The sequence below is a fragment of the Gopherus flavomarginatus genome, chromosome 1 (assembly GCF_025201925.1).
Source record: "Gopherus flavomarginatus isolate rGopFla2 chromosome 1, rGopFla2.mat.asm, whole genome shotgun sequence".
NCBI classification, from domain to species: domain Eukaryota; kingdom Metazoa; phylum Chordata; order Testudines; family Testudinidae; genus Gopherus; species Gopherus flavomarginatus.
In genome coordinates this window covers 74537497-74554007 of record NC_066617.1, presented here as the reverse complement: position 1 = coordinate 74554007, position 16511 = coordinate 74537497, and the positions used below count along the sequence as shown (strand labels likewise).

The 16511-nt window shown below is 48.0% G+C and overlaps 1 protein-coding gene across 7 annotated transcripts in view; it reads left to right on the top strand.

The window, feature by feature from the left end:
* The window catches only part of OSBPL8 (oxysterol binding protein like 8), a 215141-nt gene that overhangs the window by 65141 nt on the left and 133489 nt on the right, over window positions 1–16511 (top strand). For all 7 annotated transcript variants that reach the window (XM_050934840.1, XM_050934831.1, XM_050934821.1 and 4 more), the window contains one exon: window positions 3398–3506. In XM_050934840.1, coding sequence (XP_050790797.1) covers window positions 3465–3506 — 42 coding nt within the window. In that variant the 5' untranslated portion in view covers window positions 3398–3464. The remainder of the gene's footprint in view (window positions 1–3397; window positions 3507–16511) is intronic.

Sequence of the window (16511 nt, the reverse complement as noted above, 5' to 3'; positions counted from 1 at the left end):
GAGTTTCCCTAAGCTTAATTACCAGCTTAGGTCTGATACGCTGCCACCAATCAGGAATTTTCCAGGGCCTGATACCCTCTGGTCCCTCCAAAACCTTTCCTGGGGACCCCAAGACCCAGATTCCCTGAGTCTCACAACAAAGGGGTATAAACCATTCCCCTCCCCCTCTCTTCTTCCTCCCAGCTCCTTCCCGCCCTGGGAACACTAGGAGATCACCTGATTCAACTTCTTGAATCATCACACGGAGAGGACTGTTACCTTCCCCCTCACCCAGACGCCGTACAGATTCAAGCTGCGTGAATCTAACACAAAGAGAAAATTTATCGTTCCCTTCTTCCCACCAATTCCCTTGAACCTTAACTAGGAGAAAAAATTTACAGGTCTTACAAGCAAAACTTTTAATAAAAAAGAGAGGAAAAAAAAGTAAAAGGTTTATCTCTGCACTTTAGATGGTAAACAGTTACAGGGTCTTTCAACTTATAAACAATAGAAAGAAACTTTCTCCAGCAGAAACACAATTTAAGCTACTTCCAGTAAGTACACATATGCAAATGAAAAAAAACAAATTAAAAGACTATGACCGCCTTTTTTTACTCACAATTCTGAATAGATAAGAGACTGTAGCAGGGAGATTGGCAGAAACCTGGAGGGGCCTTCCAGGGTGGCTCTCCCAATGAATAAAACCATCTAGAACAATGCCAAGTCTCTCTGGCAAACACTGGCCTCCATCCCTCCCACAGCTAAGGGGGTAGAAAGAAAGTACTTTGTCCCCACCAAGTGTTATGAATAGCTTTTTACCTACTCCGCCCCATGCTTGCTTGTGAACGTGGTGAATGCCAAGGCAAGGCAGGACCAACAAGGACTTGCTCCCAAGTCAAAGGAAGCTAAGCAGCTGGACCTTTTTGGGAGAAAAAATTATTCTACTGGGGGTCTCTTGCTGCGGATCACTAATCAGCTAGCAGATGTCATTCTGGAGCTCCTGCTTGGCTGCATCAGTGTTAGTACCTGTTCCTGCTGGACCTGTCAGTCCAGGCACCCCTGCATCTCCCTCTCAGTGCTGACCTCATCTCTTAGAACCACCGTTGTCTACTGCACCCAGACCTTCAGTCGCTCCACCTCACGGCCTGGAGGATCTGTGGCTAAACCAGGCTGAACGCGCCTGTTTGGACTCGATAAGGCGGATGCTTCTCAAAAGTTGCAAGCCGTCAACCAGGCTTAGCTATGAAACTAAGTGGAAAAGGTTTTCCAGCTGGTGCGCTCAGCGGCAGATGCCCCCGCTTCAGGCTCCAATTCCGTGCATCTTGGACTACCTGGTATTCCTAAAGGACCAGCACCTAGCCTTTGGATCCCTTAAGGTCCACCTCGCGGCCATCTCTGCGTTTCACCCAGGCGTGGCCGGGTGCTCCGTGTTTGCACACCTGGTTGTGTGGCATTTCCTCAAAGGCCTGGAGAAAATCCATCCTCTATGAAGCCACCCGTACCTGCATGGGACCTTAACTTGGTCCTCTCTTGCCTTATGGGCCTTCCTTTTGAGCCGCTGGCCTCCTCTTCCCTTCTCTGTCTCTCCTGGAAGGTCGTCTTCCTAGTAGCCATCACTTCCGCATGTCGGTGTCCAAACTACGGGCTCTCACATGTGAGCCGCCCTGTACTGTCTTTCATAAAGATAAAGTTCAACTAAGACCTCACCCGACCTTCCTACCAAAAGTGGTGTCCCGCTTCCATCTGAGCCAGGATATCGTCCTACCCGTTTTCTACCCAAAACCACATGCTGACCTTCGTGAACGTCTCCATTCTCTTGATGTTCGAAGAGCACTCGCCTTCTATATAGACCGGACAAAGCCCTTTCGTAAAACAACCCAGTTGTTTGTCGCCATTGTGGAGTGGATGAAAGGCGCCCCGGTTTCCTCTCAGCAAATATCTTTGTGGATCACCAGGTGCATTCGTGCTTGCTATAACCTGGCAAATGTCCCTCCGCCTGCTGTTATGGCTTACTCCACGAGAGCTCAGGCATCATCAGCTGCCTTCCTGGCACACGTTCCTCTCCAGGAAATCTGCAGGGCTGCCATGTGGACACCTTCACGTCCCACTGTGCCATTGTCCAGCACTCTCAGGATGATGTGGCCTTTGGCAGAGTGATCCTCCAGTCTGCGGTTCCTTGACTCTGAGCACATCTCTGAGGTAAGGCTTGAGAGTCACCTAACTGGAACTGATATGAGCAATCACTCTAGGAAGAGAAAACAGTTACTCACCTTTCTGTAACTGTTGTTCTTCAAGATGTGTTGCTCATATCTATTCCATTCCCACCCACCTCCCCTCTGTCAGAGTAGCCGGCAAGAAGGAACTGAAGGGGGTTCGGGCCGGCAGGGTCTTATATAGAAGGCCATATTGGCGCTGCTCCAGGGGGCTCCCCAGCTGCCCGACGGGTAGCTGCTAGGGAAGAAGTTTCCGACATCCGTGCACGCAGTGCGCGCACACACCTAACTGGAATTGATATGAGCAATCATTCAAAGAACAACAACAGTTACAGAAAGGTGAGTAACCGTGGTTCTGGGTTTTTTGGGGTTTTTTTTGGTGTTTTGTTTTGTTTGTTTGTTTGTTTGAGGGTTATACTGTTGTGTTAGCTAGCCTGGTATCGTAGCACCCTTTCCTTGTTCCATACAAAACATTGCATCATATATAGGGAATAAGGCAGTGGTCCTGAGGAAGTGGATGGAATGATCCTGTGTGTCTTTTGACTGGAACCTAAAAAAAACATGAATCCAGTCCCCAGCTCGTCCAAAAATGGCACCGTAAGTGGCAAAGTCGCTTAGTCTGTGCCTCAGGTCTGTTTAGGCTACTGCTTAAACTGTAGTGGAGATTTTAAAAATTCATAAAAATTTCTGACTAAATTGAGTGCTACAGAAAAGCTTGTAAAAGGAAAACGTTCCTTGTTCACTGTAGGGTTTGGATGTTGCTCAGTAATTGAGGCCTGGAGCTACACATTGAACTAAGAGGATGTAAAAAGATACAGAAGAATCTGGTTTTTGCTTACTGACTGTTGTTTATTCACTGGCTTTTGGCAGCTCTATACCTTGAATGAGTGTGATCCTGTGGGGAAAATTACGTTATATTTTAAGACTATCACAGTGCATGTGCAAAATAGGCCAACCTTAATATGATCATTTCTTGAGTTTTGGGCTCTTCACTTTGCAACCTTAATTTTCCTTTAATGTAGGCCATTTGTACAGGTAGTATGTGGAATCTTTGAGGAAATAAGATATGAATGGCATATGGCAGCAGTTAAGTCATTATTTTTATTGGACACTGCTCTAGTGTATTATTGTTAAAGAACACTAGTGATATCTGGTTGCAGTGTTAATTAATTTCAGCCACTGATGATTGATTTGTTCTCTTCCAGGATATGCAGGTTTGCAGCATGGAGGAACTCTAATTGAAAGAAATACTGAGACAAGGCCTCTTTCAACATGGAAACTGTTTTATCTGAAGGGGAACCCGACAGAACTTCGGTAAGTAACGTCAGTGTGATTGAACATATTCAGATTAAATTAACGTGGAGGGTTTTTTTAGGATCACTGATCTTGAGTTTGTATCTAAAATTGCGAGTACTTTTTGGTCAATGCATGTTAAAAATAAATTTTATATCCTATCAGCAGGGGGAAAATGTACCACTTGTTAAGTAGGGCCTGCCTGGTTACCTTGTAGTAGTACTTTTCACTACCATGGAAGAAATGTTTGTTTCTTGGACTTGGTACTCACTATTAGGGGAGGTAAGGTAGTAGAGGGCATTCCTGTCAGTCTCGCTGATCAGCATATGAGCAGGGCAGACTAGCTTTCTTTTTCCAGTCAGTGATTGTTAACTGAAGTGCTGCTTCATAAGATATTGGGTAGGCGGAATGGTAGGGATTCCCAGGACTACTTCAAGGACAATGAGTACTTTCCATGGAGGATTGTAAGCTCTCTGGGGCAGGGACCATGTCAACCTCCATACTGCACCTAGCACTGTGGGGCCCTAATCACCTTCCTTCAAAAACAAAGTAAAACTCATTTAGATTTTTTCCTTTCTTTAGTGAGAATAAAGGAATGCTTAAATTAATTCAAGAATTTTTTTTTACTTGATAAAATGTTTTGATCACCAATGAAAGCAAAAAGAAAATCTTACAGCAGTATTTGGGCCATAAAAATAAGTAATCTAAATCAGCTGTTTTGCCAGGACATAATCAATAATATGGAAAATGTTTCTATCTGGAGATGAGTATAAAGTGAGCTACTTTACAGCCTGCAACAATGTTGGATCTCTCTTTGCTCATTCAAGAATTACAGCAAGGAGGTCGGTGGCCCCTTTAAAAACTAACAGATTTATTTGGGCATAAGCTTTGTGGGTAAAAATCCACTTCTTCAGACTAACATGGCTACTCTTCTGATACTTGACATCATTCAGAATTGAATTGCTCCCTGGGAGAGGGTACTCTCCTTTCCAAGGCATTTGTTCACACCTTGTACGTCAGATGTCAACCACAGTATAGGGCCCGTTTGAAGAAACTCCCTGCTCCTCCTCCTCCTGTGGTCATGGTACCTTATTTGCAATGATGAGAATCCTGCACCTTTCCTCGGTTATCAACATTTAGCAAATACAGAGATAAAGGTAAACTGGGAAGCAATGCAGACAACTTCAAGTGTGTGGTGTTGGACCTCCGTGACATGCTTTAAAAATGAGATCTATAGGGTAGGTTTTTCTAAGTTCATTAAGGGTACAGATACACTATCCTGTGGTTTGGACTGTGGGGGTGTCATAGTATAATTCCCCAATTTGAACCTTAGAGTCCAAAAGATGGGGTACCAGCATGAATTCCTCTAAGCTTAATTACCAGCTTAGATCTGATAAGCTGCCACCACCCAAAAATATAGTGTTTTGGGGCACTCTGGTCCCCCCAAAAACCTTCTCTGGGGACCCCAAGACCCAAATTCCTTGAGTCTCACAACAAAGGGGAATAAACCATTTCCCCTCCTTTCTTCCTCCCAGATCTTTCCCGCCCTGAGTACACTAGGAGATCACCGTGATTCGAACTCCTTGAATCACAACACAGAGAAATCCAGGTTTTTTTCTCCCCCTCCCAGGCTTTCCCTCCATGGGCTATCCTGGAGAGGGAGACAGATTTAAGCTCTGTGAATCTAAAAGAAAGGGATTCCACTTTTCCCCCCTCCCTTCTCTCTCCCTGTCTCCCATCAATTCCCTGGTAAGTACAGGCTCAATTCCCTTGAGCCTCAACAAGGGGAAAAAATCAAACAGGTCTTAAAAAGCAAAACTTTTAATAAAAAAGAAAAGAAAAAAAGTAAAAGTTGTCTCTGTAATTTAGATGGTAAAAGTTACAGGTCTTTCAGCTTATAGACACTAGAGAGAAGCCTCCCCCCAGCAAAATACAATTTAAAATACTTCCAGCAAAATACACATTTGCAAATACAGAAAACAATCAAAAGACTAAACTTGCCTTTTTCCTGGTACTTACTAAAATTAGAACAGAAGAGATTTTTTTCAGAAAGATTGGAGGAATCTGCTTACATCTCTGGTCCCTCTCAGAATCCAGAGAGAACAAAGCAAAACCCAAAAACACAAACAAAGGCTTCCCTCCACCGAGATTTGAAAGTATCTTGTCTCCTGATTGGTCCTGTGGTCAGGTGTTGCAGGTTCACTGTTTGTTAACCCTTTACAGGTAAAAGAGACATTAACCCTTAACTATCTGTTTATGACGGGGGTGTGAAGAGCAGTGCACGCCAAAGTGTTGTGCTGTAATTCCCCCAGGTGGACCCTGTGGGAACGAACTAAAAGTTTCCTGGTTTGTGTTAATGTCATTCTGTTTGAATAGGACAACGTTAATCTGAACTAGGTTTAGCTCGTGCCCATTCAGATCACAAAGGAGAATTATAGTGCAGCACTTTGGTGCACACTGCTATTCCCACTCCCAATGTCTGAACTACAGGGCCAAGTAGGCAAGCCATAAATCTAAAATGTTGTGAATTCTCCTTAGAACTGACGTTAATGTTAAGTACTCTTTTTCACTGTTCAGCATTGCTTGCCAGATTAATACTTACAGTAGTAATCAAGTTTGACAAATGTGTACCTTGATTATAGGCGGAATGTGAAGGATTTCATGTTTCTATTTTATACCACAGCTATTGCGTTAGAAGTGTTTTTCAAACTGTAAGCACAATTAAGTTTCTCTTTTGGGGCCAAAACCTTTTCTAAGTACAGTATCTAATTTTCTTAGACTACTACACATTTTAGTTTAACATTGCCTGAAGCTTTTGATTTGCTTAAAGTATTTGAAAATCAATACAGAAATATTACTACTGTATTTAGGATCAGTACATATTTCATTTTCTTCTTTGTTTTGAAAATCCTTTGTGCACAAATACCCAACATCTTACAAGTTTTGTGTTTTTGAAAGCTCTCCTTCCAGAGGAGTATGAATAGGGTTGCCAACTCTCTCGGATTGGCCGTGAGTCTCCAGGAATTGGGATCAGTCTCCAGGAGGCTATTGGAAGCCAATCTAGGATATTGTAGGCCACTGAAAGTCTGGCAGAGCAGTGGGGCTAAGGCAGGCGCCCTGGCGCTCCATGCGATTCCCAGAAGCGATTAGCATATCCAGTTAGGCACAGGGGCGTCCAGGGGATCTCTGCATGCTGCTCCTTCCCCGACTGCCAACTCTGCAGCTCCCCTTGGCTGGGAACAGCGGCCAATGGGAGCTGTGGGGGCACATGGCAGGGGAAGTACATGGAGCTGACTGGCTGCCCCTGAGCCTAGGAGCCAGACATGCTGGCCACCTCCCAGGAGCTGCCTGAGATAAGTGCCACCCGGCCAGAGCCCACAGCTTACACGCCTTCCTGCACACACCCCAACCCTCTGCCCCAGCCCTGAGCCCCCTCCCGCACCCAAACCCTCCCAGAATCTGCACCCCAACCCCCTACCCCAGGCTCAACCTGGACCCCCCCCCACACCTCTTCAGCACCCCAACCTCCTGCTCTAGCCCAGTGAAAGTGAGGGTGGGGGAGAGCAAGTGATGGAGGGAGGAGGAGATGGAGTGAGTGGGGGATGGGGCCTCAGGGAAGGGGTGGGGCAGGGATAATGGTGTTTGGGTTTGTGTGATTTGATTAGACAGTATGAATAATATGGCAAGCAAGTGTGGGTAGCCTAAACCTGAATTTATCCCCTAGAGCCCCAAAAGAGAGGAAACTTGCTGAAGTATGCGGGATAGCTGTGTAATATTGAAGGGTTTATGTAGTGGGAGCCAGAAGTAATGAGGGCTTTTTAAAAAAAAATTCTTTCACTTAATCTTCTGTGCTGTGACCTGGTTGCTTTTGTTCTAGTACTGGGGAAAATAAATTATGACTGAAATTTTCTATTGCCAGAGTCACATAGTACTGTATTTCCCTTCTTCAGGCTGGAGAGAATTCTCCCTCCGTACAGGATCCCTGGACTGCCATGGTGCTGTAAATTGTACGAACTGATACAGGCTGAACTGCTGAGCTTTTCCTAGGCTTTTGCAGGTTCCTGTGACTTTCACATTTCTTGAAATCTGTGGGTTACTCACAGGATCCAGGCTCAGGCTGGCCTTCAACTGATGCACGTATTGACTAGGATTCTGTTCATTCATATTGGGATGTATTCTAGAGCAGAAGTTCCCAAATTGGGGTCCATGGGCCATTTACTGGCAGGCAGCAGAGATCTGTCTGGTTTACATTGTGCTGGCTATTCTTATTTAAACTGAGAAAAGAACAGGTGGCAGGGGTGTAAAATCATATAAGAACATAAGCATGCAGTGTGATTCTTTTTCTTCAAAAGATGAACCATTCTTGGAGTAAAGATGGCAAAAAAATACTGCCTAATACTACTTTCCCGCGTAAGCAATAGTTATAGTTACCAGAGGGGGAAGTGATCAGTATAATCACAAATGTGCATGGGAAAGTAGCTCATGACTCAATTTCTTTTAATATTTAGTGTATACTGTGAGAGTTTGAACGCTCCAGCTCTACAGTTCATGCCCTCTGCTGGTGAGGGAGGAGATCTTGTGGTAGGACTGGTGGCAGGATCGCACTCATGCTACAGCTCTGCTGTTGGTCTGTAGCAGAAGACCTCTCATGTCATCCACCTAGACTCAATTTCTGTGTTGGTAGAGAGCAAACGATAAGCTGTATGCTTTTGTGGCTTTTAGAGTATGGCTTTCTTGTCCAATTAAAGTCAGTGTGTTCTGTGCGTGCGTTTGGAAAATGGGGAAGCTCATAAGAACTAGTAATTTAGTTAGAAAAAAACACCTATACTAATTCTCCTAGCTGTTCTGGTGATGCAATTCTCAAATTCTCAACTTTAATTCTTGCTTCAGAATAGTTTGGTTGTAGCTTGCGTATTTGGGTGGTGGTATTGAAATGAGTGATCAAGAGGGCACAGTAATATCAGTTTTTCACATGCAAATCTTGTTTCAATTTTGGAACCCTCGGAAACACTTTTTTTCCTTTTGTTTATCCCAAGCTTTGTTCATGGAACTGCAGAGAAATATCTTTAACTTGGTGCCTCTGATGTTGAGTTGGGGGCTCTGTAAACTGTTGTCCAAAAATCTGAACTGTGATTTTGCATGACTCGTGTGTGGATTGGCTGAGCTTGCTTTTAGAAATAAATTTTAAAAGTAGGAAATGTTAATATAAAGGAGGTTTTTTTTTTGTTTTTTTAAGCAAGTGTCAAAAGACATACACTGAGACTCTGCTGTTGTGCAACCCACATAGTTAGTTTTAAACATCCTAATCTTCTGTTCTCGATGATGTGTTTTTATTTTGCACCTTCTTCCTCTTTGTGGATGATTTAAATGGATTCTAATTTGAGCATTCTTTAGCTATATTTTGAGTGTTTAAATGAAGATTAGGTGGTGGTGGTGGTGTGCCTTCAGAATTTGGAGTACTGCTAGGCTAAAACTTGCCTATGATCATTAAAATTCAATCAGCTGAAATCATTCCCAATTCTGAACTTTTTTGTTAGTGGTATTAATAGTAGCACAGGGGTTCCCCCATATAGACAGAGGTCCTGTTGTGCTATGCGCTTAACATACCTCTAATAAGACAGTACCTGCACTGAAGAGCATACAAACTAAATAGACACAAAGTTGGGGAAAAAGGAAGTAGTATTCCCATTTTACATATAGAACAACTGAGGCACAGATGACTTGTAAAGAGTCATCCTTCCTCTTTCTTTCTCTTTGTAGTTTTTTCTTTTAGAACCATAGGTTCAGTATTGCAGCTGTTCAACAACTGCAGCATAACAAAATGTTCTCCAGGTCACAGGCAGATATTGTGTGCTATGTGTAAACTGACCTCTCCGAGTAGGGTTATTGTGTTATAATTTGAAATACACTGACCAAGATTTAGCAGTGGTCCATCACAGGGGTGGTATAATTTACTCAGCATTTAAGAGATTGGGGGTTGAGGGGGTGGGGAATTACATTACAGTCAAAGATTGTGGGATGATAGACAAGGTAATAAAAGTGATGGTCCAACAAAAAATAACAGATTTTATTTACACTGGAACAAACAGAACTGGACTCCACCTACCTACAATATTTAATATATAAAGTATATAATTAAAAACCCGATTCAAATACATATATACACACACACACGTTCAAATGTGTGCGCATACTAACTTACTACTAAGTCTACTTAACTACATATAGACTCATAGACTTTAAGGTCAGAAGGGACCATTATGATCATCTAGTCTGACCTCCTGCACAATGCAGGCCACAGAATCTCACCCACCCACTCCTGTAACAAACCTCTAACCTCTGTCTGAGTTATTGAAATCCTCAAATTGTGGTTTGAAGACCTCAAGCTGCAGAGAATCCTCCAGCAAGTAACCCGTGCCCCATACTGCAGAGGAAAGCGAAAAACCTCCAGGGCCTCTGCCAATCTGCCCTGGAGGAAAATTCCCTCACGATCCCAAATATAGCGATCAGTTAAACCCTGAGCATGTGGGCAAAACTCACCAGCCAGCACCCAGGAAAGAATTCTCTGTAGTAACTCAGATGCCACCCCATCTAACATCCCATCATAGACCACTAGGCATACTTACCTGCTGATAAACAAAGATCAGTTGCCAAATTAATTGCCAAAATTAGGCTATCCCATCATACCATCCCCTCCATAAACTTATCAAACTTAGTCTTAAAGCCAGATATGACATATATAATCCTCTAAATTAAAAAAAAAAATCTATCTCTGTGTGCACAGGCTATTATCTTATAGGTTGTTGTTTTTGGTTCAAGGTTCCCCTTCCCCCAAATATCTCACTGAGTGCTGTCTAACACGAAGTCAGTCTCTGAGTCTCAAGCACCTCTCATGACTTCCTGAAGAGATGGTCTTGACACCAGTGATGCTTGCTTGCTGGGGTGCACGTTAGACCAGACCCACTGGATCTGAAGGACCTTTGGTTCTCTTGTTCTGGATATCTGGGACAACATGAATCAATGATAGGAGATGACTAGATCCAATGATCAGGAATATTAAGGAATGGATGCTCAAGAACACATGATTAAACACATACTGACATGACCAGCCAGCTGTAAACTGATGGGATCTTCTCCTGCACATCTGTCTGTTGTCCTGCCCAATCTCAGCCTCTCCACTTATTCTCAGTTTCTGTCAGTCCTAGTTTCTCTGTGCCACTCTAGCTGCTCTCTCCCCTCACCCTGTGTCTCTCAGGTTACTCACAGACAGTTTCTCTAAAACTCTCCCTCAGGTTCTTCCTGCCTGCCTCTGTCCCTCAAATGTTCCCCCTGCTTCTCCTCCATCACTTCCCCTCCTCCTTTCACAGAGAGGGCATCACCTCTTCTCCATAGAACAATGACAGTGCATTCACCCTATATCATATTTCCCCATACAAGGTTGAGTCCCTTAGTCTTATTTACATATGCTTTAATTGTAAGACACATAACTTCCAATATTTCTAAGATGACATCAGAAGTGATCCACCATCCGTAGCTGCTGTTCTGTTGGGCCTTTATGCTGCCAGTGTCGCACTGCACCGTAGACCTTATACAGTTTATCTCGGAGTGCACAGACTTGGAATTTCATGCAATTTATTAATTCAGAAATCAAAATATCCTGGTTTACAGTAGCCTCTTTTTCTGAAACTTCCCACTGTTCTTCTTCGAGTGATTGCTCATATCCATTCCAGTTAGGTGTGTGCGCCGCGCGTGCACATTCGTCGGAAAACTTTTACCCTAGCAACTCAGTGGGCCGGCAGGTCGCCCCCTAGAGTGGCGCCGTCATGGTGCTCGATATATACTCCTGCCGGCCCACCCGCTCCTCGGTTCCTTCTTACCGCCCGTGTCGGTCGTTGGAACAGTGGAGCGCGGCTTAGCTGACCTCCATTACCCTAGCTACTCGTAGTTCTCGTATATAGTTATACAGTTATAATCCTTTTATATATATATTTCTATAGTTATACGTTTTTTCTTTGCTAACATAGTTAGTTTAGTAATAGTTAGCGGGGTTCAGGAATTAGCCCCTTCCCTGCACCCGGTGCCGGAGCCCATGCACGGCTCACCGGGTTTTAAAATGGGCTCGGCCTGCCAGAAGCCGATGCCGAAGGGAGATCTACACGACTCCTGTTTGAAGTGCCTCAGGGAATCACATTTGACAGCTAAGTGCCCCATTTGTAAGGCTTTTAAGCCGAGAACAAAAAGGAGCGGGACTTTCACTTACCCCTCCACCTTTGGCACCGAGCGATGATCAAGCAGCTGGCAGAAGCGCCTCCTCGGCACCGGACCCCGCCGGTACTGCCAAGGCCTTTCGGCACCGGCCGTCGCCGGCACCGAAGTCGACTCGGCACCGCTCCCTTCCTCCGAGGTCGAGAGAGCCTACAATTCCTGCTGGTGCCTGACGGCTCCCCGGCACGCGCCGTGGTTGAGCCCCCTGCTCCTGCTGCTTCCGTGCCACCTGCATCACAGCCAGAGAGCTCGTCTAAGTCGGATTGCCCGGCACCGACACCTGAAGAGGCACCGATGACATCGGCACCGTCGATTCCAATCCCCCAGGGCCATTGAATCCAGTGCCTGACAGCTCCCCGGCACGCGCCGTGGTAGAGCTTACTGCTCCCGCTGCTTCTGTGCCAACTGCACCGCAGCCAGAGAGCTCGTCTAAGTCAGATCGCCCGGCACCGACACCTGCTGAGGCACCGACGACGTCGGCACCGTCGATCCCGGTCCCACAAGGGCCGTCGAATCCGGTGCCTGACGGCTCCCCGGCATGCGCCGTGGTTGAGCTTACTGCTCCTGTTGCTTCCGTGCCGACTGCACCGCAGCCAGAGAGCTCGTCTAAGTCGGATCGTCCAGCACCGACACCTACCGAAGCTCTGACGACCTCGGTACCGTCGATCCCGGTCCCACGAGGGCCGTCGAATCCGGTGCCTGACAGCTCCCCAGTATGCACTGTGGTTGAGCCTGCTGTTCCCTCCACGCCGGAGACATTACCAACGGCGAGGGATCTCATTGCCATGACAGAGTCGATGCTGCCTGACCCCGGCACTGCCGGTGCGGGTAATACAGTCTCTTCATATGACCGTCCTCTGCCAGCACAGCAGAGCGGCACCGTTCATGATCACGGTCCCGCAGACGCTCCAGGTCCCATCGGCACACCCGACATCACTTGCAGTCCCGGTGCTGTTTTCCTCATCGGTACTGGTCGCACTCACCGCACCGGTCGGTATCCCGTTCGCCGACCCGCTACTATCTGCACCGTTCCGACTTCCGGCACCGCGACAGGTACCGTGACTCCCGTAGCCTCTCCTCGAGCCTCGAGATCTCGGTCGACCTCCCGGCACCGTTCTGGTTGCAGGTCTGGATCTCGTTCCAGGTACCGGTACGCCTCCCGGTGCCGATCTGGGCAAGGTCCGATAGAGTCAGAGACTCTGCCCATGCCTTTTTTTTTAGTACCCCCACAACCTGAGGTGGAGGAGGTCCCAGAGGTAGAGGACCCGGTATGGGGCCCTCTAAGGGGTACGACTACTCATCTGTCCGCTCTCCTCTCTGCTCACTAGTCTTTCAGTCGGTTAAGGAGAGGTATTGGCATGGCCAGCGGGCGCCAGCCCCGAAACCAAAGGAGGCTTGGCGAATGAACCTACTTGACCGCCAGGTGTACTCTGCAGAGGCCCTGCAGCTCTGGGTAGCAAAGCAACAAGCCTTGCTTAGCTGCTATAATTATAGCACCTGAGTGAAGGTAGTTTAGTTTATGGAGTTTCTCCCTAAAACTCCCGCCAAGAGTTCGCTGCCGTCTTGGAGGACGGGGGAAAAAGGTACCCAGAGCGTCCCTCCAGGCCTCTTTGGACGCAGCAGACTCAGCAGCCAGAACTCTGGCCTTTGGTGTCGCCATGAGCTGCATCTCATGGCTTCAGGTTTCAAACCTCCGGCCGGAGCTGCAGTAGGCCATTCAGGATTTACCCTTTGTTGGTAAAGGCCTCTTCGCGGCAAAGACAGCCCCAGGCTGCGAAGCCTATGGACAATAGGGTCCTAATGCGCTCTCTCAGCATGCATATGCCAGCGACCAAACGCAGGCCTTTCTGTCCCCAGCCGCCATACTCTGTGCCTAGCCAGAGACAGGACTTTGGCAAACGGCGAGGCCAAGGTGGTCGCAGACGAACGTCAGGACCCCTAAAGAGCCAAGGTCAAGGTCCCTCGCAATTACCACTGGGACCAAAGACGAACCTTCCAAGGTGCGCCTGAGGGCGGTGTACCAGTCACAGGCCGGGATCCCAATCCCGCTTTCTCCTGGCGTGGCCCCAGTTAATTTCAGATCGCTGGGTCCTGCGCACGGTGGGGCATAGGTACCACCTCTAATTTGTTTCAGCCCTGTCCCCCTTCAGGGACCCCTCTCACGAGCAATTCCTCGTACAAGAGGTGCAGACGCCGACTGACGAAAGGGGCAAGGGGGTCTACTCCTGTTATGCCCTAGTCCTCCACTCGAACGGAGGTCTCAGACCTTCCTAGTCCTGCGCGGACTCAACCAGTTTAGGATAAGGTTGAAGTTCTGCATGGTATCCCTGGGAACCATTATTCCATCCTTGCCTCCTGGGGGCTACTATGCTGCCCTCGATATGAAGGACGCGTACTTTCGCAACGCCATCTTCCCTCCGCACAGGAGATACCTCCGCTTTCTAGCCAACCGTCAGTACTTCTGGTTTACGGCCATAGTCGCCGCCTACCTTTGGTGATGTCAGATATGCATTTTTCCGTATCTGGACGATCCGCTTATCCGAGGAGACTCTGAGACACAAACCACTCAGCACGTGGGCATCGTCACGGTCTTATTCACAGGTCTAGGCCTGATGATTACTATAGAGCAATCCACTCTGGTTCCCACGCAGAGGTTGGACTTACTAGGGGCTATCCTGGTCTCCAACCTAGCCGGAGCCTACTTATTACAACTGCGGTTTTAGGCGATGGCAACAATCATCCGAGGTCCGCAGACTTTCCCAACGACCTCGGCTCGCACTTGTCTCAGTCTCCTGGGTCCATGGCTGCCCGCAAGTTTGTAACCAAACACGCCAAGCTCCGCCTCCGTCCTCTCCAAGTCCGGCTCACCTCGGCGTACCACCCGGACAGGGAGCCAATGGTCATGGTAGTCACCGTTCCCTCGAGCACCTTAGGCTCCCTAGAGTGGTGGCTAACTCCCTCCCTGGTGTGGGCAGGGATGCGGTTCCATCCGCCCCAGCCCTCACTGCCTCTGACGACGGACGCGTCATCTCTCTGCTCGAGTGCTCATGGTCACCTCCGAGCTTAAGGCCTTTGGTCTTCTCGGGAGCTGGCATTCCGCATCAATGCCCCAAAAATGAGAGTAGTCCGCCTGGCGTGCCAGGGGTTCCAGCGGCAGCTGCGAGGCCGTTGTATCTCGGTGTTTACAGCCAACACAACGGCCATGTGCTTCATAAATAACCAGGGAGGGACATGGTCCTCCCCCCCTTTTGTCAGGAGGCCATCCATTTCTGTGACTTTTGCATGGCCCACTCGATGGAGCTGGTGACGTCCTTTCTCCCAGGCGTTCGGAACGCCTTGGCGCTTTGACTCAGCAGGTCTTTACTGTCTTATGAGTGGTCACTCTGCCCCATGTGAGGCGTTCTGCTTTCCAGAAGTGGAGATTTTTCCTCACATAGACCTGTTCGCTTACTGCGAGAGCAGAAAATGCCAGATGTTCTGCTCCTTCCAAGGTCTCTCCTCGGGATCGATCTTGGACGCATTCCTGATGCCGTGGAAAGGCCAACTCCTTTATGCCTTCCCACTGGTTCATTAGGTCCTACTCAAACTCCGCAGGGGCAGCGCGTGCATCATCATGATCACTCCAGCGTGGTCCAGGCAGCACTGACATACCACGTTGCTCGGTCTGTCAATAACCGACCCAATTACCCTGCCAACCCACCCAGACCTCATCACTCAGGGCCACGACAGGCTTCGTCACCCGGACCTGCAGCCTCTTCGCCTCACGGTGTGGCTGCTGCGTAACTGAGCCGGGGTGACAGGAAGCCTTCCACCTGGTCGACGTACCGTGCCGAGTGGAAGCGCTTCTTCTACAGGTGCAATACACTCGATCTTGCTCCTACCGAGGTCTCGATCCCCTCTATTTGGCCTGCCTCTGGCCTTCAGCGGCAGGGCCTGGTGGTATCATCACTGAGAGTACACTCGGCAGCCATCTCTACCTTCCAGCCAGGCTAAGGTGGACGTTCTGTGTTCTCGCACTCTATGGGTTCGAGGTCCCTCAAGGGCTTGGAGCGCTTGCACCCTCGGGTGCGCCGCCCAGCCCCAACCTGGGACCTCAACCTAGTTTTAACCAGACTTATGTCTCCCTCATTCGAGCTGTTCGCGACCGGCCCTCTGCTATACCTGTCTTGGACGACAACTTTCCTCGTAGCTGTTACATCGGCCAGACGAGTCTCCGAGCTCAGAGCTCTTACGGTGGTTCCGCCGTACACTAGGTTTCACAAAGACAAGGTGCAGTTATGACCGCACCCGGCTTTCCTCCCTAAGGTGGTTTCGGCCTTTCATGTTACCCCCAGCTCAACGCAATGGGCGCAACAATTGCACTCCCTGGACATCGGTAGAGTGCTCGCATTTATATTGCGCTGACACAACCATTTCGTAAGGTGCCCCAGCTCTGTCACGGTAGCAGACCAAAGGGAAGGCTTGCTTGTTTTCCTCTCAGAGGATCTCATCTTGGGTGATGGTGTACATCCGCACTTGTTATGATTTGGCTCATATTTCCCCAAGCCACATCACCGTGCATTCTACCAGGGCTCAGGCTTCATCTGCCGCCTTGCTGACTCGTGTTCCTACCCACGAGATCTGTCGCGCAGCTCCATTGGTCCTCGGTCCATACCTTTGCTCCGCAGTATGGCCTGGTTCAACAGTCAAGAGATGCTGTAGCCTCTGGCTTAGCAGTTTTCATTCTGCACATTTCACTCCGACCCCACCGCCTATGTAAGG